Source organism: Nilaparvata lugens, chromosome 10 (genome assembly GCF_014356525.2).
Source record: "Nilaparvata lugens isolate BPH chromosome 10, ASM1435652v1, whole genome shotgun sequence".
Classification (NCBI taxonomy): domain Eukaryota; kingdom Metazoa; phylum Arthropoda; class Insecta; order Hemiptera; family Delphacidae; genus Nilaparvata; species Nilaparvata lugens.
The window spans coordinates 27,025,999-27,052,548 of record NC_052513.1 but is presented as its reverse complement, the minus strand read 5'-3'; the positions used below and the strand labels follow the sequence as shown (position 1 = coordinate 27,052,548).

Here is a 26,550-nt window from a genome sequence, read left to right as displayed (position 1 = left end):
GAAGGCCACCAACTAATTCTTACAAGTCTAGTATTCAAATTTGATTAACTGTAATCAATCATTACATCCCACACGTACCTACATCAACTGAGAAATTACGCCAAGTATGACTAATAAAGTGCTTACTGTCGCCATGTTACAAAGAATGATTCACCGAAATTTGCATATTATGGAGTGCTGTACACCATATGTACCACAGAGATTTCTTCCTCCATTTTCTTTTATTTATCAAAAGTTGAAAGAGAAGAAGGTGAGCCACGTTAGTGGCTAGTGGGTGACATCATCTCCCAAATGTAAATATTATCATCCACTGAGTCATGGAATTTCACTCTAGTCTGCTGGAAACATGTAGGATTGGCTTCCAAACTCCCAAGCATACAGTCACGATTTCAGTAACGGTGCTAAATGGGTATGGCTCAAGTATTTTCACTCAATGATCGTATTCCAATGCTTTTAGAGATCCTAATTTATTGTAATTGTTTGTAATGGAATGCGGTATGCCAAACATATTTTCACTTAGAAATTATGCTAAATGTTTTCTAGATATTTATTATGCGTTGAACTTTGGTTTTAAGTCATACCATTTCAAATTTTCCAAAATTATTCAATATTTTGATATTTTCGAGAACGAAGAACATTTTTTGAAAATAATTTTATTATTACGGTAATTTTATCACATATTTCTTGACATACAAGCATTATTGATACTTTTATAAGTATGAGGAATTTTAAAGTGAATCCATGTTATTTTTCAATATTTTCTCTACATTAAACTCTCCACATTAATAGGTTTTATGAATTCATGAATATTTAATTATTGGTTCTCTTATGCTCTTCTCTTTTTTCCACCATTCCAGTTTTCCATCCTCATTCATTTATCCTTCTATTGCTTTTTGTTACTTCTCTATTCATAATCCAACTTTCTACCAGCTACATCCAATTTTTCTTCTTTCTCAGTCTTCATAGTCTAAAACTTTCATTATTTAGCTGCAAATATTTCTCATGGTTATCATCAGTAGCAATCTCTCTTTTCTCTGATTCTGATTTCTAGTCTCATCCTATTCTTAAGCGATGCAATGATTTCTTTGTGTCTATAATTTCCATTCATATATTTGACTATTCCACTGCAAAATATCGTACATATTTCTAATAAAAGATAAGCACTGCTCTTCATTGTGGTAGGTATTCCATCTACTACGACCACTCCATATTATTACTATCTATATAGGTTCAATTATTCATTTAGTAGAACGTTTACAAAACATCTTCTAAAACGGGAATAACAAAAAAATATAATAGCCTACGCTATGAAACATTGAAGAAATCTACAGCTTTGAGCAGTAAAATATATGAGCATACAATGCTTCCACAATTCTTTCAGAGCACTAGCCTAAACTCAACCAACATATTCTGTACACATTCACCATGTTTAGCATTAAACTGCCTTAATCCGTTCCTAACTCGAGTTTCTTCAGTTGAAATATGACGAAATAAAGAGTCATTGTTCTTTCTCCTATCAGAACCAAGAAAAACTAGACACCGAATAGGTAATGTTTACGTTTCAAAACAGTAAATTACTGGCTTTGGTCATAAACTATAATAATTCGCAGTATGTGTACGAAGACTGAATTGTGACAGAGGTAAATATGTAATCATATTGAGCATTACTGGCAATCATACATTGGTTTCTCAACTGAGAATGAGTGAGAAGAGAGATGGCAACAAGTAAGAGAATGATTGCGATGACGTTATAATGACAATTTGTTATTTTACAATAAATTATTGAGGTGCTATGATACATTTCTAATAGATGTTTGGCTATACATTTGATTTGATTTGCATTGATGAGCAAGTATAACAGTTTAACACAAATAAAATTGAAATAGAATGGAAGCTCATCAAGGCGGTTCAAAATCATGTAACATAAGTCATGTAACCTAGATTAATTGTCTGCTTTTATTATAATATGTAAAAGAGCACGTCGGCCATCAGAGAAGGTAGAAAATAGTATCCAACATACTGTAGATTACCGGTAAATAAAGGTACTTAACAAGGTGATCAGAAATTTCTTCAAAATTGAGTTTGGTAGTAAAGTTTTACAAATCTGGTACTCTATTTCTTATACTCATTTCAAAAGTGGTTGTGATATTAATTTACTAGTCTTTTCATCCAATTCAAGGATTGTTCTGCTCCTTCTTCTCTTCTTCTTCCTCGCTTTCATCTTCTCTCATTCATCACCCACTACTTCCGGCTGGTAACAAATAATGTAGTCTACATCATTCTCTTTATCCCAGTGCAATCAGCTTTCTGGTCTAGTGTACAGCAAGTATGACCCTAGTCAAACTCCCTCACTCACTCTCTTCTCTCTCTACCCTCTCTCTCTCTCATACACTCTGTCTTCTTTCCTCACTATCCTCATCAATATCACTTCTCTCTCTTCCTCTCCATTCCAGGACTTCTTTTATCACCACCGTCTTTTGTTCTCGTTGCTCCGTTTTGCTATTTGAATCAGCTCTACTTGCTCTCCCATGTCCTCACCTGAAGACATGACTGACTGAAAGAGAGACCTTGTCTGTGTCTCTATAGTGTTGCCCTTTCTAAAAATATCTCCATAGCCTCCGAGCATTCAATTGAATACTTATATCTCTCCAAGTAAATTGTGACTATCTATTTCTATGAATATCATCAACCAATAAATAGTACTTACAATAATATAAACTATAATTGGATGAATTACACTTAAAATAATACTATGGTTGAGGGCTAGTAATATTCATAATAGTATTGTAGTTGTAACTGGTGGAAATTAATGAGAAATTACATTTATTCAAATGCTAATCAATGAATAATAATTATTAAACGAAAATCCTAATTAGATGCTGTAAATCAACCCGAAGACTTCTGCTACTGCAAATATTTCCTTCTAGCTGTTAATCTTGTTGTCAATATTTGCAGTAGAAGTCTTCGGGTTGATTTACAGCATTTAATTTGGATTTCAGTTAAATAATGAATAATTATGAATTGTAACTATTTGAATATACCAATTAATTAAATTCAATTATAGTATAATTTATTCCACCATATATATAACATGATCTCCTAATTATCTTTCAACTCACAACCAAATTGTTTATAAATATATGTCTCTATGTAAGGTGTATATTACTAGGTAATATGTATCTCTCCAACATACAAATGGATATGTCTATCACCATCCCTCCAACTATAGTACTCTCAATATAAATAGTATACACAATACACATGTCTATCACCATCGATCACCATGTCTTACTAAGAACTTCAACCATGAAAATTGAATAAATGTCAATTAGTAATCTTCCAGTAATTCTCGAGTAGAAGTGACACACATTCAAGGATTTTAGCTTTCATTTCATACAAACTCTTGTTTTTTCTTATGCTGAACTTACTAGAGGACCTTCAAATCTTTCCTTACATCTTTGTTGGTCCGTCTCTTCAATTGAATGCCATTTGAATAGAAACAGCTTCCGCTATCTCCAACTGGAGCCACTGTGCCACCTTTTTCTTTGTTAGAGAATATCTATCGCAACACAAAAAGTGTATTTATTTGCTTCAAGGTTCAATTACGGAGTTTTATTGTTGGCTAACCAGAGATTGTCAATCGTTTAAGTAATTATTTTGATATGTTGAGTAGGGAAGATGTTTTGGAATGACCATATAGCAGACATTCAAAACATTCAAAAATAATTCCAGATATTGAAATAAAATGTCATACTGTAGGCAGTGCTCCAAGTCAAAAATACATTTAGGTATATCAGGATATTCATATTTATCATTCAATCTCACTATTTTTTGAGCTTATTGCCTATAATGTTCAAGAAATTAATTTTATACAATTTTTTGAATATTTATCAAGAGAAACATGCATTTCACAAGTTATTGGAGTGTGTTGAGGAGTTATTGAAGCAAAAGGCAAAGCAGCAACTTAAATAAAGATAATAAATTCTGTTCATGGTCTTCGGTAAATGAAGTTCTTGAAGAATCTTAGTATATTATGTTATCGAACAATCCAATCAAACATAAATGATACACAGAATAAATAAGGAACTCACACGTGAGGTGGCGCTTCAAAAATGTGTGTGTTTTCATATTCAGCAATTGCATCTTCTCCATAGATTGGCAAATTCCGGTAAGGGTTCACTGATACCAGCACCTGGCCAATATAAGTCTGAAAAATAAAAGTGAGTGGTCAGTATTAATGGTTGAGGTTGTGGATACTTGAGATTAGATACAATTGAAAACATTAATAATTTTGGAAAAACTAATATTTTTTGCAATAAATTCCATGTACACTAGACAATTATTTAGGAATAGAGCAAGGTACCAAACTTTCCACATGTAATCGCAAAACCAATGAATGTATGCTAAGAAAGCACAACAAGTTATAAAACATGAAAATTAATACTGAAATAGAAATAGATGTGTACATCAACTCCATTCATAAAGTTTTTAAATTTCTGATATAATTTTCTATCAGTTCAATTATATGAATGAGATTTACACATTAAGATCGAATAAGATAAGTAAATCTATAATATAAAAAAGGAAGGAATCTGCATATACACGTACAAAATAGGAAATTTACAAATGACGCATCATCACGTCTGGCGTACTATTGGACTGATTAACTTGATAGTTTACCTGCTGGAAGTGAATAAATTAAACAAGTGAGGATATAAATGTAATGAAAAGTCATGTTTATTAAAAATAACATTGGGCTTTAATGTTATATGTATGTTTTATATGAATGTATAATATTTGTTGTTTTGTGATTGAAAAGGTTGTTGGTTATTTTGAGATGATGGGAAGAAAAGAGATACGGTGCATATTTCTATGAGAAAAGCGGATTGATATAAGAGCACCTTCCGGTACTCTCATTTAAACATCATGTAACGATCTATCAATTTAATAGATGAGTTGCTACCTGGAGGAACTTGACTAATTGTTTAAACGGTCCACACATTTCCAGACCGTGGGACGATATTCCCCCGATCACGACACCGGACCGCATAATTCATGCTTCAATTCATGTTTCCGAAACATAATTCATGTGAAACACCGACACGAACATGGCTAATGGCCGATTATGATCAGTATCAATCTTATGTCAAGCTTCATTAACCCATTGCTGAACGTTACATTTCTCCCATAGCACTTTTTCAATCTGTTCTCAAACGATGGGATCAACTTTAAACTGTCAGCGTTGGTTGTATGGGGGTATTGATGTCATATATATGAGGATTGCTGACAGTTTGAATCTGTTCTCACAACTAGTTCAGTTCTGAATATGAGACTAGTGTGGGTTTCGTATTCAGTACAATGGCTCCCAAGATCCCACGCATTATTAAGAGAGGTATTATGGTGTATGGTAATACCAGAGGTCACCATATGGTGGCAAGCCATCCAAGTAGGGCAACAATCGCTGGAGATTTCAATATTTATGAATGTCGTTGCTAGCTCTTTGGAAGGTCTGTGGTGAGCTTCACTTCAAACGGTCAGCATTGATTGCATGGTAAGCATTGATGATATTTATAAAGAATGCTGAAGGTTTGCAGTGAATCTAACTCTAGAACTGTTGCAGATGGCTTTTTCTGGAACTCTCTTTGTCTAGAGTCTGGACGAAGGTGAACGAGTGCGGCAATGTGCATGAAAGAATAGGAGAGTTTGTAAACATTGATTTCATCTGTAAGTTCAGTCGCACTTCCATTTTTATCTTAGCTGAAGGAATTTAAAAGAGAAGTGGAATGAATCTTAAAAGAAAGTCATGTAGAAAGACTCTTATTTAGTATATTGTTCAATGATTTTGTAGAATTTAAGGGTTCAAGGAAAAATTATTTTTAGTTTTCTACAATGAATGAATTCCTCAGTAAATACATTTTCTACTCTTGATAAGTTCTGCAACATCCATTCGATATCTGAGATACTTCAACAACAAAATTAGCCTATACATTTCAAGTTTTTATACATAAAATACAGATGTTCGAATGTTCAGCTTAAATTCATAACCCAATTGGAACAGGAAATACGGTATGTATTAAGAAGTGACACACTGTTTCATTATTTGAAAATGTTTGGAATTTTAGTGTGGTAATTTTATGTATCATTGTGATGTGGGAAAATTTTGGAATAGTTATAACAGTAAGGCTCAACTCACATTTACGCGACTCAGGTCGAGAAGAGACTCGACTCTAGTCGAGAGCATATGTTTTCAAATGGTGACGTCGCAGAGACTAGAATCGACTGGCCTGAGTGTCACCATTTCGAAACATATGCTCTCGACTAGAGTCGAGTCTCTTCTCGACCTGAGTCGCGTAAGTGTGAGTTGAGCCTAAAGAGAATCAAAATTTATTGATTAATAACATTGATTGAGAAAAATAGGCTTCTAAACCAAGATGAAGGCTCTCTCCGATAAAATAAAAGACACCCACTAATATTATTATCATAAAAGATAACTGAGAAGAAGTACTGGTACTCATTTTCACTACTCAAAAACATAAGCTCTACTCAAGACCACGTTATACGAGCCATAAACTATACTCATCTATAATATACTAAAATCTCTTCCACTAGTAAGATAGCCAAAAACCAATACTAGTGGGAGAGAATCATGATAGAGGTAATGAAGTGATGAAAGTTAACAGCTCTGAGTAATTCATACGAAACCAAATATAAGTATGTGTTCTGTATTGTTTGTAAATTACCATGAACTAATGAATGAAATTTCCAAGTTCACCAGCTTCACAGCAGGTAGAGATACTCTTATCTCGTGAAACAATAGTTGCTTGTTCTCCTACAACCTACATAATAACAATCTAACTGTACTACGCCTGTTAAGTATTCACGTATTCAAATAATGCTCCATTCAACAACAAACAACTGTTATTTTGATGATCAAGACATTCGATTTCAAGATTCAAGAGAGAGATTCAAGAATCTTGAATCTTGATTTCACACGTATACCGATCACTGAATCTACAAATGAATGAATGAATAATGAATTTATTGCCAAATACAAGCAATATTTTTACAAATAAAATAATCATAATAATAATTACAATTAGTTTTTTTTTGCGAGACTGGAAAAAGAAGCCTTGAGCTCCAGCTCCAGCCACGAGTTATAAAAATAAGAAATATATTCTTGAATCTACTAGAAGCAGTAAAAATTATACAATTCTGTTGATGGATAATAATCTATGGATGTTGAATTTTATCAATAATCAAGTACTTGATAAACTAGATATAGATGCACAGAAAAATAATATAAAAACTGTCGAGTTTTAATAATTTTTACACAATTAATATTGCCAAAAATTGGTGATTCAGGTAACTCAATTCTCAATTTTAAAATAATAGTTTTGTTTTACCCACGATTTTATTAATCTCAATTTGGTTTTTGTTATTTTATCCTTAATAAAGTCTTCCGGAATTTTATTTATTAGTTTATACTCTGATATTCAAATTGCTGTTTACTAATACATCAAACATAAAATATTAAATAAAACATCAAATCACATCATCTACTCAGTTCTATTAATTAATAGCATAATGCACCTAGGCCTGTATCTGACAGGTGAGGTTCATTAGATCGTTATATATATGATCTATAAGACATGATTTATCTATTTGCAGGCAAAACTCAAATAAAAAATCAAGTACGGTTAACCTTCAAGAAATATATTATTTGAATGACATGATAGAGAATTTCAAACAAGAAACTCTATGAAAAATATAAACCCCTTATTCAATTCTTCAGTAGGCTGATTTCAAGCAAGAGAAGGTCTGTAGTAATGACTATAGTAAAAAAAAGTAAAATAAGGTATGCAAATCTTCAGTATCATCAAAATACTACTTATTGGTATTTTTAAGAGTATTATAGTTATACCATGTCAAATAATGAAGATTATCTTTTTAATTCCTCCATTTTTTCTCTATTCTATGGTTATATATTGTCATATGTCATAGAACAGGCTCCATATTATTAGCATGACCTATTCCACCCTCTAGGTTTCCTAATAATTGCGAAGTATTGCTACAACGCGGACTAGCTACAGTCGGATATGGGTCGGGGTCAGTAGCCGTACTGACAGGTGGAGTTACCGGACCTACACTTCTCCCTCTATCCTGATTCTTTACCCTCTGCTTCTTTCGCGAGATTTTTACTTTCAGGGGAAGAGTGTTTGCCCGTGCCGTTGCTGGCCGATTCGGCCCTCGGCCTTTGGAATACAGGGTGGGTGTTAAGGGAGATTAAGATAACCCTATACAAGGAGACGGATCTGACTATCAGATCCCTACCAATAATTCTATTTATAAAGGTAGTACGCAATCTGAACCAACTGCGAATTGACGGCGAGCAAGCTGTACCTGCAAGCCCGGGATGTGGTTTTTCTATGGGGTTTAAGGTGAGAGCTATGGGGTAAAGGTATGACGGAACTATGGAGTTATTAGTAGTATTTAAGATGTAGTTAAATAGGGCACGGTATAGGGTGTAAGCTATAGAGAATAGGGTGCAGGGTATGAGGTATACGGTACAGGGTATAGGGAACAGAGAATCAATAATAAGATTATTATTCTCTACAGCAAATAAATATCGGCTCAATAATCCGCAATCTGAGAATTGCGCTCTAGCTCTCAGCAAGCTGGACCTGCTAGCCAAATACAGTATATCAATTTCAATTGTGTGGTAATTAAAGTTTGGAGGATAAGGTTTCGGGTGTCGGATTTCTGAATCGCGAGCCTGCAGCTGCGAAAGGATCTTCAGCAATTCTGAAACTGCTGAACAGGATTTCCGCGCTAATCTGATGACTGCGCGCCGGTTATTAAGGGCCAATCTGTAACTGCCCTTAAGGGTATGGGAATCACTCTCAATCGTCCGAAACGCTTTTAAATTAATAGTCAGTATGTCGACTATTATGAGAGGATAGAAAAGATTTTTCACAGACACAGTCTGTAGAATAATATCGGGAAGACAACAGTCTGTCGTTGTCAGGGTAGGAAAGGATTCTTCCAGGATTCTCCACAAGGAAAATATCGAGTCAGAGACTCCTAATTCAGGAAAAGATTTCAATAGACTTTTCCAAGTGATTGCCAGTCTAAGGACTACCACAAGATCGATCTCTAATTTGCAACTGAGATCACGGGAAAATTCGTGAATTTTCCACAGGGAAAACCAGCAAAAAATATTTGCTATTAAAGAAGACAGGTTTCTAAGAATTTTAGAAAGGATTCGCGGGTCTGAAAACCCGCGACTAGGACGATCTCGAATCTGGAACTGAGATCAGGAAGGATTTTAACACAGGAAGAATTAAGAGAAAGAAAGAGAAAGGATGCCGCAGTCTAGAAACTTCGGCGAGGAAGCCCTCAAGCTGTACCTGAGAGCTAGAAGGATTTTAGAATAGGGAAAGTGAAGAGAAGGAAAGAGAATGGACGTCGCAGTCTAGAAACTTCGACAAGGACGAACTCAAGCTGCACCTGAGTTCTCTAGGAAAAGGATTGGACTTTTCCTACTTGGAATTACAGCAAGTCAGAAACTGCTAAGAAAAGTTAAAATACTGGGCCACTCTATAGTATGAAAACTAAGCAAGGAAAATTTACCATAAATGATAATAATCTCTCTACAAGGATAAAAATTAATCGAGAAAACTTTTCTCAAAAGGAACAGGGATTTTCCCACAAGAATAAAAATTAATTGAGTAAAACTATTCTCAAAAAGGACAGGGATTTTCCTACAAGAATAAAAATTCAATGGAGAAGAATTACTCTTTAAACTGAAGGCCACCTTACTATAGAGAAGGAAAAATACACGGACTACCAGTCCTGACATACGATTACCTGAATCGACGTGGATACTGATACGGAGAATAGCGAACCGATCCTCACTTCCCGTATTATAAGTTAATTAAAAACGTCGTGAAGCGACAGAGTCGAGGCTTAAGAATTAAGCCCTCAAAAATAATCTGCTATAAGAGCCTAGCTAAATTTCCCCACTCAACTGTTTGTAGCTCAAACTTGAGATCCCTTACAGGTTTCAAAACCAAGAATAATTCGTTCACCCCCAGTGATACGAATTCGGGAAAAAAATAGCTGACAAGAAAGAAAAACCCACAAGGGAATTCTAACTCCGAGTTGTTCGGAACTCGACCTACAATATTCTACGTTAACACAAGATAGAATAATAATTAGTGTCGGTAACGTCGTAAGGAGAGGAGATTCGCGACCCGATCTCACGCTCAACCACCGAACAACTGCCCTCTCCCTTGTCTTCTTGAAGCTGCACCGGGTCGCTGAAAATTAGGAGGCCGGGGGAAAAGAGCTTCCTGACCAATGAGAGTCTGAAAAGACGATCACGCCACTGGTCATGTGACGGGGTTTTGACTCAGCTGCTCCTGATGCTAAGGGTGCAGCAGATGATGACAATGATACTAATTGCTACACTAATTCAGGCCGGTAAACAATATTTCTATTCCAGAAATTTCATGAAGAGCGATACCGACTCAACTCGGTAGCCGAGTGGTAAACAAGATCTGGAAATATCTGGTTAGATGAATCCGCTGCTGATGATTTAAAGGGGTTGACGGCGATGGTGATAATGTGCGTGTGCACAACTGCAAATCTAACAAAATATATCTGGAAGTCGATCCTATTCCTATTCTAAAACAGAATAAATTCGCTAAATTATGCATTAGTCGACGGCTCTCCATCCGTCACAAAAATTCACTTTGTGACAATATACAAATGTGATGGTTCTGGAATATGTTATGCAAGATTTCTAGAAATCATGCTAATCTCACATAAATAGTTTACATAATTTCAAATAAATAATATAAAAAAATGTTAAAAACTAACAATAAACTGCAGTAGGTGATTGAAAATAGAAATATCTATGAAAAGTACAACCAAGTTTGACGTCATCATACCATAATCATGACTTAGTTCATGCACATGTTTAGTTATCATACAGTTTATGACTCATGCGCACGCGTAGTACTTGCGAAGCGCTATAAGGACATGTATACATAAAGTATGCATGGAAATGCAGCGGTACATGACCTTCGACAGCAGAGAGAGAGAGAGATAAAGAAAGAGAGAGAGAGTGAGAGAAATAGATAGATAAGGACAACAGGGACACGCGTCTAGCTTTACTCTTCCGTTCCATGACTTTCCTTCTTCTTCTCTTTCATTTTCACTTCCTAGTATATTAATCTCTTACAAGTCTTTTGATCTTCTTTTTTATTGATAATTCCTTCCATTATTAAATTCACTACTTCACCAACTTTTTATATTGAATAAATATATTTCGGCAGAGACAAACGAATATCCTTTTATTTAGATAGTATTGTTTTCTCTATGATTTTGGCCAGATCGTTTATCTATGAGTTCTCCTCATTTTTCCATACATTTGTTTGTTAACATATTTCATATATAATCATTTCCTCTTTATTTCCACATCCAATTTCCTCCTTTCTCTTTCACCATCTTCCTCTTCATCTCATTTTCTCCGATCCATTTCCTTCTCATGCTATTCCTGCTCTTTCTTCTTCAACAGCATCTAAACGCTCAGCGAACCATGATGATGACTGTCAATGTCATGAGTGTGTGCAGTGAATCAACTACTAACGTACAAGACACTGTTCACTGTACAATACTAGTACAGTAATTTCTTGAACTTGCACATGTAGCTACAACAACCACAAAAATTTATATTTCATTTCCAAACTTGATCAGTACCGTATCTCTCTTTTCCCTTTATTTTTAGGAAGTCATAACACAATTTATGAGTTTCTCTCATTGTCTCTAGCAAACACACTTTCATCAAAATTTCTATCTATATTCTACATATGCTCTCTCTTTTCTCCATTCTTCTCCCTCTTTCTTCATCAGCAACTTTATTTCCTCCTCTCACAAGTTATATGTTTCTCTCATTGTCTCAAGCACACACACTTTTTAAAAAAAATCCATCTATATTCTACATAATCTCTCTCTTTCCTTCTCCCTCTTACTCCATCACCAACTAACTCTTCTCCTCCCTTGAACATTATCTCCCATTTCCCTTCCCCAGTTTTGCTATTATTGTCTCGATAAGTAAATTGATCAACCTACAATTTCAATGTGTATCATCCAGTTACAGAAAATATCACCTAAATCTTTGATCACTTATAGTCCATTCCCTTACCTATTCCCCCTTATCAAAGTCACCGCATTTTTCTATCTCAGTCACTCTGTTTTGGACCAAGTAGCTCATGTTTGTTCTTTCCTCTTCTCACCCCATCCTTTTCACCACTATGTCTGTTTTGCTATCAGTGGCTCCTCCCTGTTCGCTCCATACCTAGCTCTGTGAATTTATATAGAAGCCAGAGTATATCTTATTCTAAATAAATGAATCATTTGATCTTTATATCTTTTTTGCACGCAGTAGTTCCTCTCACCCCTATCTCACCCCTTCTAAACCTTCTCACTCCTATATCTCTTTTGTGATTAGTAGCTGCTCTTAGTTTTGCACCATATTTGCTCTGTAGATTTGTATATAAGTCAGAATATATTGTAATCTGTATAAATGAATAAATCTAATCTAATTTAATCCTTCTATATCTGTTTTGCAATAGCTCCTCTCTCCCAATTTTTTTGGTCTCTTCTTTCCTCTCAGAGGCTCCTTTCCCCCCTTATCTTAAGTATTGTACATTCTATCACTGTTCTACTCTTAGATCACATCTCTTCTCTTCTCCAATTCTTCATCACCTAGTCATTCTATCTCTCTTTTACAGTAGCTGTAAGTGATAACACCAAATTACTGACTCTCTTTCTCTCTTGAGTGAATCACCAACTACTTTCCTCTCTTTCCTCCCATCATTATTCACTTTTCTCTTGCAGTGTCCAAAGACAAAAGCAGGAAACGATCGTTTGGGGAAAGAACGGGAGGTTGTTGGCATCCCATTCCCCCATTCCACCATTTTCGCATTATTCCTCCATTCCCTCGTCCCATTATCCGCCTCTATTGCAGTAGTGCACTTAACAAATTATTGCGGTGTTTACGGACCAGTTGAATTTACGAACTGCTCCTCAGTCCTCAGAGCGATGCTCCACTACTGTTGTCATCCGATTTTTTATTTTGGCAAACGGCCATTTGTTTTTGCCTGCGACACTGTCGCAGAAACGGCTCTTTCAAAAATTGTGGGTCAACAACGTGTTTTAGGATGCTTGAACGAGATTGTGGGGCTGATTTCATCAGTCTATTTTAGAAACTGATGGTACCGTTACCGTATGTGCTATGTGGTATCGATTGGTTTTTGACCGTACCTGAAATTCAGGGGCTTCTGATTTTATCAGATTACTTCTTTAAAAAGTAATATTATCGAATGATGGTACATGATCTTGTACATACAGCTAGTTCCTATCAAGTTTTTACAATATAAATTCCAAGTCTGACCTACAATGTAACAAGGAGCGAGACTTATGAATGAAAAGATGATGAAGAGAATATTCAATTGAAATTATTTATTTCCAGAGTAGAAACACTTTACAATAATCAAAATATCATCGATGGGAAAAATGTTTGTTTCCCCCACATGCAGCATTAGAGAATAGCAGACAAATAAAGAGGAAAAATATGAAAATGGAAATGAAAGCAGTTAATGTCAAGCTTTTAAATGGAAACGTTCAATGTTGAACTATCCAAAAATGAATCCAAGTTCTTCATTTCTTTCAATAATTTGATATAATAATCGTCATACGAGAATTTCATTTCATCAGTAGGCTTTTCGATGTTTATACAACCTCTCAATTGAAGTTGAAACATTTTATTCAGAACAAAAAATTGGTACCTAACTGATACCTAACTTGTTTTCCTGAAGACCTATATTTTCTAATACTGCTTATGCTGGGTTTAATCAATTAGTGTGTGAAATTTCCAGTTAGAAATGTGTATTCTATAGTTCAATACAATAACATAATTCTGTGTTTCTTAGTCCTGTTCACAACCTTTTGCGCCTTTGCAACAAAATTTCGAATTTGCACAACCATCAACATAAAACTCAATCCAATTCACCTTCTACAACTCATCTTAAAACTCAACCACCTCGAATTCATCATTTTGTCAAATTGATGTCAAATTTTCTCCTTGAACTTTTATCACTTTTTATGTCAAGTCGATCACACCAGTTCCACACATCACAGGTTTTAAGTGGTTCTGACTTATCAGTTAGTTTAAGATATTGAAGTCGTACAAGCTGTAACAGTATTGTAACATTTCTAGCTGTTACTTTTATAGAATAATGAAATATATAAGTATAGAAACAGGAATCACTAACTTCTCAGTCAATGGAAAGGGAGGCCTATCTGTACAAGCTACAGACCTAACAATATTAAACGCTTTTCCATATATATATAAAGGAAAATAAATATAAATATAGTAACGGGGACTATAGAAAGTTGCCAGGTATTGCTTAACTGTGAGATGCCGCTTTAAAAGTCACGGCAAGACATTTAGAGCCGATCACGTAAAGTAGGACTCTTTGAACACTAAATGAGCATCTGGATAGTAAAAGTATAGTTATATTTACAGTGATATAACACCGTTCAACTATACTAAAGTAGGATAGCTTTGGGTTATTTGATCTTCAACACTCTGAGGAGTTCCATCTCACTAGCAAACGAATCCAAAGACCACTGATCACTATTATTACATGCACTTATTCTAGTTTTATCACCTAGCGCGTGTAGTAAAAAAAGATAACATATTGAGATTACTGTCTAGTTGGTCTTGAAAGAAAGTAACAGATGGATGTTTTTGAAAGTGCGGAATCATTTCTAATGCGGGTACTTTGAAGACAATCTTTGGGAAATTGTAGGTTGTGTGGATGTTATAGATTTCTAATAAGGGGGTAACTGAAATCACGAGTTTTACTTGAAGAGAAAATGATTGAGACTACTGTACCAGTTGTCTTTAAAACTGTGAGCGTACACAGTAGGTTTAAGTTGTTAATCAAGTTCTTATTACAATTTTATTGTTACTTGCTCTAAAAATACACAATTATGACTTTCCGGTTTGTTTATTGAGATACTATTATTGAGATACTGGAGTCGTAAGGGTTGTAACAGTATTGTAACATTTTCTATACCAGAAAAAGGTATCTTGTCAGAGTTGGAAAATGTATTCTTTCTGAAATTAGGATTTTGAAATTAGTATTGTCATATTTCTTGAACTAGAGACTTAAACAGAAAAGTTTGTAATAAAACAGATTCTAAAAAACACTAAATAGAAAATTGTAGACAGGAATGTAAATGAACATTAGAGAAGAATTCACTTGGAAGGATGATGAACTACGAAAAGGATTTTCATCCTTTTAGAAGTTTAATATTTTGAAATCGTACAGATGGGTATAAATTCTTTTCGTAATGTATAAGGCCCACACAAATTTGTACAAATGAATAATTCTATTATTTGAATTCTGTTAGTTTGACTTTCATTTTGAGGAAAATGCCAGTTTTTAAACTGCTTTTCTATACAGTAGAGCCTACATAATCCATGCTCATGATTAGGTTTGCTCAGATTCTTTTTTGAGGCGTATAAAATATGAGAGAGGTGTGAAGTAAATTGAGAGATGATCTCTCTAGTGAAGTTACACTTGATGAAGTTGGAGAAGAGAATGAAATAGCAAATCGAGGAGAAGAACAGGATTAAAAAGAAAACAATCTGCTTGTAGCGTAAGTGTAAGTGCGATAAGAAGGGATGATCAGTAAACTAGTAACCTAAAACTCCATCAAGTGACGTAGGTTGCATAACAGACAGAGCCAACATCTTCCTCCGATTATAAAACGGCAGTTTAGTTTCAAAGACGCGCTTCCCTAGTGTCTATTCATAAACTGAGCGTGTCATTTGTATGTGATGTGGATACGCCACTACACACACCACTGACGTCAACCCAAACCCTATTAAAACGTTAGTCAACGCTTAAAACGACAATTTAGAGATGCCGGCGTGTGATGAATTTGCACACTAATTCATTTTTGAAACTAAAATTTTGTTTTGCATGACGAATTGTGGGCGATACTGAGAAACTTTGAGAGTTTGTTCAAAATATAAACATTTGAAGACATGAGATTACGCAGGCTACCCTCAGGGATAGCTCTCATCTGCTATGAGAGAATATCTTTCTTGAAGGATTTCTCATTAGTTTCTACGGTATTTATAAAGTGAGGCATATAGATAGTATAGTAAGAGCTTGCTTACTGAAGATTTCTCAAGAGAATCAGTACACAGTAGACTGAAATATTCTTCTAGGAATCCCTGATTGTGAAATCATATTCAGCATCCCTCCACAATCAATTATTTTTATAATTTTACTCTTTTTTTCAATTAATCATTCATAAATAAATTAATCCAATGAATTCATTAATTCAATCAAACATATACTCAATGGAAGGGTTTTCTCGAAAATCAGTTCCTCTTCCAATATTGAAACACAATAGGGAACGGATAATAATATTTATTTGATGATTTTTGTATTCATTTTGCCAATTCCTAATGGGTTGAAGTAAAATCAAGATGAAAGTTTTGTTTTGTCTAAACTGAGCTAACGTTAGTCGGAAAATTAATACAAAATGTTATTCTAAAACTGAACTGAGTGAAGCTCTTACTGAGTAAAATAAATAGGATGAAACTCACATAAATCAAGTTCTCCTTGAATCTCCGTTGAAGATTTTCCACGAAGGCTTTCTCAGACGTGTAGTCCTCGAGGAGCACACAGTCCTGCACCCCCACTCTGTCTCTTTCGTGCAGAGAGCGCTCCATTCCTGCAACGTCAGCAATAACTGCATAAATTTCAGTTTTCAATGTTCATGGTGGAGTTGAACTACTAAGAGATGTGATAATTTGATAGTGATAAAGCTTCAGATTTAAGGAGGTGAAGGAAAAATGCTTAATGACCATTATGAAAATAGAGTTTGATGAGATGAGACAATGAATTGGAAGGTTAAGATGAAGAAATTCGGGTAAGATGAACTGTTCAATTGTGATTAAATATACGGAGGTTACCTGATAATAATCTTGGTTGTATGTAATTTGATCAAATAGCATCAGTGTCTTGTGAGAATAGTTCATCAGTTTATTATAATGATGGGTTGACATGTTGTAGTTTAATATTTGGCATCAGCACAGTGAATATGTAAAGAATTCACCTTAAATTATTATGAGGAACTTTATATTAGTTATTGAAGAAGGATTCGTGATTGATTTTTGTCCATGCAATGAAGATATTGATTTCCATAAAGTGTGAGAAGCTGGTATATATTGGCATAATTGATCAAATTAATTAAACGAAGCATCGAATTTGGATTGAGCATCAACCTTAAAATACTCTATCAAATTTGTGATTTTGTGAAGAAGAAAGTTTCAAATATTTTTACAACTACTTTATGATCAAAAAGTCATGCACTCTACAAGTGAAGTCCTAACGCTAGAACTAGTTGAAAGATATAAAAATTATACGAATATAATATTGCGTGAGAATTGAAAACACATGCTTTCAAAAAGTTGGTGAGTGGAGAAAAGTACCTCAAGAAACTGAATCAGCAATCAAAGCTAGAACACTTAGCCGTGATCAATAAAATAACCAAGTGTTGTTTACTGTATAAAATAGTAAACATCTAACAGGAAAATTAAATTACACATCAATGATCCAAATTATTTTGAAATAAATAGAAGCCACATATTATGAATTCTGTGGAGACCAGAAATTGTCCTTGTCTCACATTGTGAAGGTTGCTGATTACAAAGTAGATCAAGAGACAGATAAATGTGAAATCAATCAAGCAGACGTTTCACTTTCAAGCAATTCAAAACAACAATAATCAAATATAATATACACCTGAATGACATATAACAGCAAAAAATAATTTGTTGAATTGTTAGTCTTCATTTTTGTCAAAGCCCTTCCAAAATATCCAATGCCAGATTATAAATTTCAGTGTGAAATGGTACTTGATGTTTTCAAAAATCACTAGGACTTCAGTGTTTCTTTTCTATTCAAAATTATGAAATTCATTGTAATCAATTTGTTAGTATATAAAATAGTATTCTTGTGATTTTCATTGATGAAGAGGTGGTTGATTCCATCTAGCCTTATAAAAGATTTTGTGATTAATATTTAATTTTTAAATATGCATCTTTATCAGTTGAACAATGTGAATGACAAATCAATGCTATTCAGATATCAAATCATAGGGCGTATTTGTGAGAACAAATCACTGATTCATTGATTGATTAGTTTTCTGTAACTAACTTACCATCTACTTCCGACTCAACGTTATCCATTTTTCAACTCTAAAAAATATTCACTCAGATAAAACCACAGAAACGTTGATAAACGTTCATAACCCAACTAAAATATTTGAATCAGATTTCAGATTAACTCGGAACGAACACTCCCAAAACTGACACAAATCAACTGAAGTAGACTTGCAAGTTCAAGCCAAAAGCTGGCAACAATTATAACTGATAAGAAGGCTTTAAAAGTCTACTGGCAGTCTGTTTTTAGTCGGTAAAAATGTGATATTACTATAAATTCAGACATTGCGACCTTCCCATTGGCTTAGAGGAAACAGCACTGTTTACTGTACTGATAAGAGAGTTGGTGTTAAATAATTCACAATGAAAATAAGTAATTGGGGGAGTTTCGAAAGAAACAGATTTAGCCCACATATTACGTAACGTTGTTCAAGTCCTCAAGTGTTTGGAAAAAGAAGCATTAGATTCAGGCCTATCAAATGGTTAGTATTCAAAAATTACACATAAAAAGTTTTTATAATAAAAGTATTACCAATGGTGTAAGTTAGGTTGATTGAAGCTGAGTGAAGAGTTTATGGTTTCAAGTGAAAATACTGCACAAAGAATAAAATGTTATAAATTGAGAGACCATCCTTCTGATTGCAATCAATCCTTCTTTTGAACTCGAATTTAGGAAATTTCCATCGATATATTGAACAGTGATTCCCTTGAGGAAATACTTGAAAAAAGAGTTAAATTTACCGTCAGTCAAAAAAAGATTAATGAGAGTTGATGAAAACTTCCATAAATTCAGCATACATAGCCTACATCTTACAAGATTTCTGAGAGATCAGAGACGTTATTAAGATAAAGCAAAAAGCGGCCAACAAAATCAGAATAAATTGGAGATTAGAGAGTTCACTTCAAAATAATGACAAATCATAACACCTTTTGCATCATACAAGTGAAAACATTTTATAAATTAACATTAAACTAGAATAACAGCCAGAAACAAGATGAAACATTTCCAACTAATTAATAATGTAAAGCCCAGTTATTTACAGATAATGGGTATTGTTAAATACTTATGTTATAGAAAACAATTCACAAAAACTGAGTGAGAGTGAATTGAAAAGCGAAAACAAACGTGAAAAAATCAGTGATCAAACTTGATAATCTATTATCTTTCATTACCCTTCCTTTTCTGTAGCCTTTTGGCAAACATCTTCAAGATCTGTAATTATAAAACAGGAATTATTTACTCACTTTTCAAGAATAGTTCTTAAAGCATACAATCCTCAAAGATATTGTTGAAAGCCTCGATATTACTAAAGCTCGCGAATAGGTATTACACTTTTTGGAAAGTTATTTCACCTATATTTATTTTATAAAACTTATTGATAAAGCACTCGTTCCGTCAATTATTGATAACTGTCATAAGTGGGGAAGAAGACTACTTTTGAAATATTACTGATCTCTTTGTATTTGAGTTCAAGAAATGCAGGCAGGGCATGACAAGAATTAATTGAATGGTTTGAATATTCATTATGACCTATTTTTAGATGACAGAGCACTCACAAACTTCGGCAGTCTTTCATCTTATATGCACTAATCAAATTATACTATTTCAATGTTATGCAATTATCCTTCCAAATTCTGCCATGAAAAAGTTTTTTTATGAAAAATGAAGTCTTGAAGCTCCTATGGCTTTATTCTTTCTAGAACCATTCATATTGATTTGTGCTGAAGATTTCGCATCTCTTCAACTTTGAACAATTTTTATTACGACAGCCTTTACTGTACCATTATTATTTTTATTTCGTACTTTCCAATGTCTAATCTGATTCAACAGAAAACTCAATCAATTTAAATATGCTAAATTAATTAGAAATGAACAATCAATCTAATCAAGCTAACTTGATTAGAATCCGTATGCTATCGATTTACGGAAAGTCCGTGAAAGGGTGTTTCACCTCTTACCGTAGGCTTCGATTAAGTTAGTAATTGTCTCTCCAAAACCTCAACTATAACCCTATAATTCAATAATAATAATACCCTACAATATAATAACAATACCTTATAATATAATAAAAACCCCTATAACTTTCTCTAGAATCATCTCTTTAACTTTAAACCCCCATTCCCTTTTCATTATCTCATCTCTTGATTTCTCCACGACTTTTCTCTTATTTTGATTTGGTTTTCTTTCCGAATGTTTATCAATCAATGTGATGTCTTTTCAATTCAATGTCTTTTCTACCAATAAGGCTTTCATCACTGATTCAATCATCTTCAAAATTTTAGTTCATAAAAATCCAAGTCAGTATAATGACAGTAGTTGTGACTCACACGTGAAAATATTAGCAATTTGGTAGAAAAACAGCAAAGTCATGAACTACTTTTCCAAATGCATTATGTCAGCAATTTAAAAGGCAGACATGACACTTGGTGTGTCTCCCGATAGTTTATGTAATTCAGTTCGGCAACAAATTGAGCAAAATCGTAAAACAGCAATATTGCACAAGCCAATCGTCGTACAAACATCCATAGATTTATAGAGCTTTCTGAGCCATAAAAACTGCGAAATTGAGGCAGTAGGTTCACTCAATTATCAGAATGTGACAATCAGATTAGACGGAGCACCTTTCATGTTCATTTTATTCAGTTTCTCTTCAATTGGTTGACAATACTGTTGATTCTCTCCCAATCATTGATTTTTGTAACTACCTAAATAAATAGATAGATAAATAAATAAAGAATGACAAAAGACAAATTTGATAGTAAACCAAGAACAACTGGATTCATACACTTTGAGATAGGTACATTGGAAATTAATAGGCTACTTCAATAATTTCAAAATGAGATTCAAACTCTAAAATACCGCTTTAGATTTCTGGGAAATCTACAATCACCTATTGAACCCTTATTTTAATCGGTCATAATCTATAGATTTTTTTCTGAGTATTGTGCTATACATATTCAACAATAGATCAAATAGTTAGCTCAACAAATAATTTGAAATCAGTTTGAATATCCGTTAGCTGTAAATTATTTACTCAATTATTGAGATACAAAATTAATAAAAAATAGGTTGAAAAAATTTAATTACTCCGTTTAAAAATAATTAAAAGACTACAAACTCTTGATAAGCTAATGAGGGAAGAAGGGAAATGATTAATAAACGGTTCGCAGCGCTATTTCTGAAATGACAACGTTATTATCTAGGAGGTGGCATTGGACTGACACTGACAATGAAGACTGGTGCTCACTTTTTAAACGGTTCTATTCCTGTAGACAAACTTCTAACAAATAATTCATCAGTCTAGAAATAAACGGAGTCATTTTTCAATGGGATGCCACTAACTAGATTATTGATGCTAATTTGAAGTGTTGGTTTATAGTCTTATCCAGATTTGAATATTATTAGTAGCCTATATAGAGAGTCAGAGAGAATAGGATATATTTGACAAATGAACTACCGTACGTAAATACAAATGCTCAATTGAAAGGGATGGAAAAGAGATTGAGGGGAGTCAATAAATCTTATTTATCTTCTTATGAAAATACCAAATCTGGATTAGAGCGACAATTTTAATAATTTAGAAGAAATGATGATAAATTGAGCTTAGAATGAGTTGAGCCATGAGCCGAAGCGCATCAAACCCCTGGGTTCTGAGAAAATAAAACAATCCATAGAAAAGGCAGCATATTTTCTGTTTTCATCCCAACATGGAAAAATTCCATATCTCTGAATGCAGTTTTTAAATAATGATAAAACAGGTATTATTCATTTTCAGAGAATTTATAACGGTAAAAATTTCCATTAAAATTGTAGATTTTTCAGTAAAATTGAATTTTATATTATAAAAAAGTTACAGGTGAGACCAGTAACCAGTTCACAATTTATTACTGTGTTGAGAAATGCTATACCTCACAACATATATTATTTCTTATCTAAATATTATATTATCATGTCGATATAGTACTCTATTAATAGTAGGCCTATTATTATAAAATCACCATGATAACATCTTGAAGGCAACTTCTTGTTTCAACACACCCCAATACGAAGTTAGTTACTGTAAGTTATATGGCAATGACATTTCATCAGTCTAAGATGCTGAAGTATTCGATATTTTGAACAGTGTTTGAAACTGAACAGTAAACATGAGATAACCATGTAATGCATACTTTCATACACAATTAATTTAAACATAATATTGCTGTTTGTTGGTGAATTGTTGTCCACTTTATTTGGAAATACGTTGTTCCGTTTGAGAATTGAGCGAGTTATATACAGTATCAGTTTGACCAAAACGAAGTAAGTGGATTAAGAGATTTGTGATACGAATCCGATTACAAGCTTTTCCATTCTTTTTCTATTTGGTTCACGTGTGGCGGGATATTCTATTTCTACTTTGCATCAGTTTGTTTCAATCGTCAACAAAGTGAATCACTTTTAACTCTTTACAAGCGGACAAATATCACGTGAGAGATACGATTTCAAGGCTTTAAATAGCTCGCAATTATTATTTGAAAATATAAGAGATTTCACAAAAACCTCGATTGTTTCCTGAAGTCTCAAACCTAAAATAACTTGAATTTGAATAGATTGAATACCTTACTATGATAGAAAATTCTATTGATTGAAGATTGAAAGAAAGCTACAGGTGAAAACGGTAACTAGCTCAAAAAATTATTGTGTTTATTCATTTATTTGTACATTGATACATACACTATCATTCTCGATATGGTTCATGGAGTGGAGCTGAGGACACTTTTCATTTGGCTCAAATGGTCTATCGTAATTTTCCTGCTGAGATAAAAACTGATATGGATGAACGCAGTGTGGCTGCATTCAAGCGTAAGGTGGAGTGGTGGCTATACCGCCTGGGCTGGGAGACGTCAGAAAGCCTGCTTCAGTCTGTTTATTGGCACTAAGATCATCTCTATTAATTGGATAGCTTTTCTTATACATGCATACATAGATTTTTTTACTGTTGAGAGCTTATAAATTTTCATAACTTACCTTTCTTCTTTTTATATTTACCACATACTTTATTTAATCGTTCATAGATTTACATTTCTTCATTACTATATTATTTTTAATGTTCACTGGGGAATCGGCTGGTTCCTGTTCCTCGGTAATTTTTTATATGAGAAGCTAACGTTATTCTTTTACAATAAGTATATACAAAATATATTCCACTCATGCAATCTCAAGAATTTATTCATAGTTCAATTCTCGAGTCTGTATATATTAGTCTGATCAATCTTTTTCTGTTTATGGAATTTCGTCAATGAACAATGTAATAATATTTAATTTCATAATTATAATACAAACTATTTTATACTTACCTTCTTCTTGTTAACAAAGTCGGACATTCTAGTACCTATATAATATTATGAATAGACTATTGGGTAACCACTGTAACAGGAACCCACCCCCTACACTCAGACGAATAGTCTTGTAGGGGTATTCCAGTAAACATGCTCTATATTACAATGTAATCTGTATTTTGTATGGAATAAAGAATATTTGAATTTGAATTTGATATTGAAACGATGGCCTGCCTTACAACAGATAATATTATTCCTTGTGCTTTAGGATAAATTGAATATAATGGAAAAGATTACATGAGATACTTTTATTCATTGAAGATTAGAGGAAGTGTTTACAGTTTTAAATAGGCCTACCAGTAATCCGTTAAAATATGCTAATAATAAATAATTATTATTATTTTTATGTGTTTTGCTTCAGTTCCTTATCTAGGTATCTACTGATACAATAGTAAATTTTCAATAGGTATCTGTATTCTATAGCGATCTGTATTGCATAGCATAGACAGTCAAAGATATCTGTATTTTTATAGCATTCCGTATTGCACACTCTATTGGGAAAGTGAAATCAGGTTCCTAATTTGATCAATGCGATTTGGATCATCGAAGCATTCTGCTTCCTGCAATGCGACGTTATTGCTATGAAATGGTCAATTGATGGGCCTTTGTTGGAAAAGAATGTAGCAATTTTGTCGATGCGGAAGAAGTTAGTCTACTGGTGTGGTAAAAATTCTAGTAATAATTCCGTCACATATCTCTAGCACTTTCTAGGTCGGATTTGGCTTGCGGGCATTCTATTCAACTAAATAATAGAATTATTTCATCGCAATTTCTTAGAGATATCGATTGAAATTGACCATTTAGTTGAGTCATTCGCACTCAAGACGTAAATGCATACTCTTATTTCATCGGCGAAAATTCTTTTAATTTTTGTAAGATTTTAGACAATATTGAGTGAAAAATTGAATCTAACTTTAATAACTTTAGTTATTATTGGGAAATTATAGAATCATGCGTCTCTAAAATCTTATAAAATCACATGGATTTTTTCACAATTATTAAAGATTCTTGCAAACCATTAATCTTGAAAAAGTTGTATCTTCCCAAAAGAAATTGTACGCCCATCTTAAATTTGAAGAATTCAATCAATTTGTTTCCAATCTAGAACAACCTCATAAATTAAACCTGAGAAGGATTGATCACTGATCAAACAAAACACTTTGGATTTGCAACTAATTACACCAGGAAAAAAACATAACTTGACGTGATAGAAAACACTTCAAATAATCGATTCCAATAATTATGGCGCTCCGATAAGAGATAACAGGAGCTGGCAAGGTCAATTGCAACTGTAATTTACCTATCAACTACAGAATGTGACATTTACACGATTTTTCATGTATAAAAATTGTGTACTGTGTAACTCATCATACAATTTATTTCTTTCCTCTGACAGGGAAAAGTGAATTATAAATGATGCAATTAATTGTTTTTATGTGCATGGTATACATATTTCAATAGGCCAATGATCAATGATTGATATGGCTCGATATTGCTCAAATCATAACAGCTACAGAGATATTCGATGATTCATATCAGGAAATATTCCTCATTGAATATGCAAGATTCTGCTATAAAGATTATTTGAAAGAATACTAATATCACACCTCATAAATCCGGTGTAAGCAAAAATTATATAAAAGATTTTTTGAACTTTTACTCTCTCAACGATTCTTGACAAATCTTCCACTCTTCATCAATCAACTTTCTGACAGTTTGTTGAGAAATTGTTTCCATTTCATTACAATTGATTACATGACTCAGCGGTGTTGAGAGCAAATGTCAGATAAATATTCTACACACGATTCCTATCGATATTGTTCGATAAAATAAGAAAAAAGTGTGTCGAAAAATAATGAGATAAAGTACCGGTTGCACAAAAGCCGTTCAAATTTTAATCGTGATTAATTCCACGAGAACCAATCAGAGAGGCCGTCTTTTCGAAAACGCCTTCTCTGATTGGTTCTTGTGTAATTAATCACTGTTAAAATTTAACCGGATTTTGTTCAACCGGGCTATAGAAGATGAGATGAACAAATTATAGATGATGTAAATACCATGAAAGTTGAAAGAATAGGATGTTTCAAAATGTGTTAAAATAAACGTGTTCAAAGTTTCAAGTTTTTCGGATTTTCAAATAATTTTTATAGGGTTTAGATAGTTTTTTCTGTGATTATAGTAGAGTCCCAAAGTCTGAAGGGTTTCAATTCTTGAAACAGGGTGAAGAAGGTGCAGTAGGCTAATTTTCAAAGACCTTCTTTGATATGATATTTGAGAGGAGAGAGACGATAAGCCGTCTACCTAAAAAGTAGTCGTCATCTCCCATCATCATCATCATCATCCCTCTCACTCATTAGCCACGCACAAGCCTAAGAGCTTATGTGGTGATCACCCTCAGTATTATTATCTTTACTTTGCTGGGTAGTTTTGAAGTGTAGCTGGTTTTAGTAGTTTAGCTCTACCATTGTTTCTTTTTGAGTGAGTTCACACATTGACAGAAGTAATGTGTGTAAACACCACCAAACGAAAGAATTCTACTCTTTTTCTGACTAGAAAAGCAGAAATCCATTGCACAAAAGACTTGACTTAGACCAGTCCGTTTTCAAGATTTTTGTTCAACCTTGTTTTTGACTTGGTACTAGATTTAAAACATAAATCGAGGTGAAACCTACACTACTGTCAAAATAGAACAGCACAAGGAATCGTGTTAGCTGGAACTGACACACGGTCACCCGTCCATGCAAGAAGCCAAGCGTGCGTGACTTATAAAGTCACACACTATAATAGCTACTAGAAGAAATTTCAAATTCAAATTAAACAGTCTACAACAACTTCAATTGAAAAATTCAGCATTA

The 26,550-nt window shown here is 33.6% G+C and overlaps 1 protein-coding gene across 5 annotated transcripts in view; it reads right to left on the bottom strand.

Moving 5' to 3' along the window:
* LOC111050274 (unconventional myosin IC) overlaps positions 1 to 26,550 on the bottom strand; it is a 79,759-nt gene that overhangs the window by 43,725 nt on the left and 9,484 nt on the right. For 2 of the 5 annotated variants that reach the window (XM_022336570.2, XM_039437084.1), the window contains exons 2-4: positions 19,490 to 19,529; positions 16,697 to 16,824; positions 4,092 to 4,207 (exon numbers count right to left, since the gene is read on the bottom strand). In XM_022336570.2, the coding sequence (XP_022192262.2) occupies positions 4,092 to 4,207; positions 16,697 to 16,824; positions 19,490 to 19,520 (275 nt within the window). In that variant the 5' untranslated portion in view covers positions 19,521 to 19,529. Of the gene's footprint in view, positions 1 to 4,091; positions 4,208 to 16,696; positions 16,825 to 18,315; positions 18,517 to 19,489; positions 19,530 to 26,550 lie in introns of those variants that run through there. The other 3 variants (XM_039437085.1, XM_022336573.2, XM_022336572.2) reach the window with 2 other exon arrangements.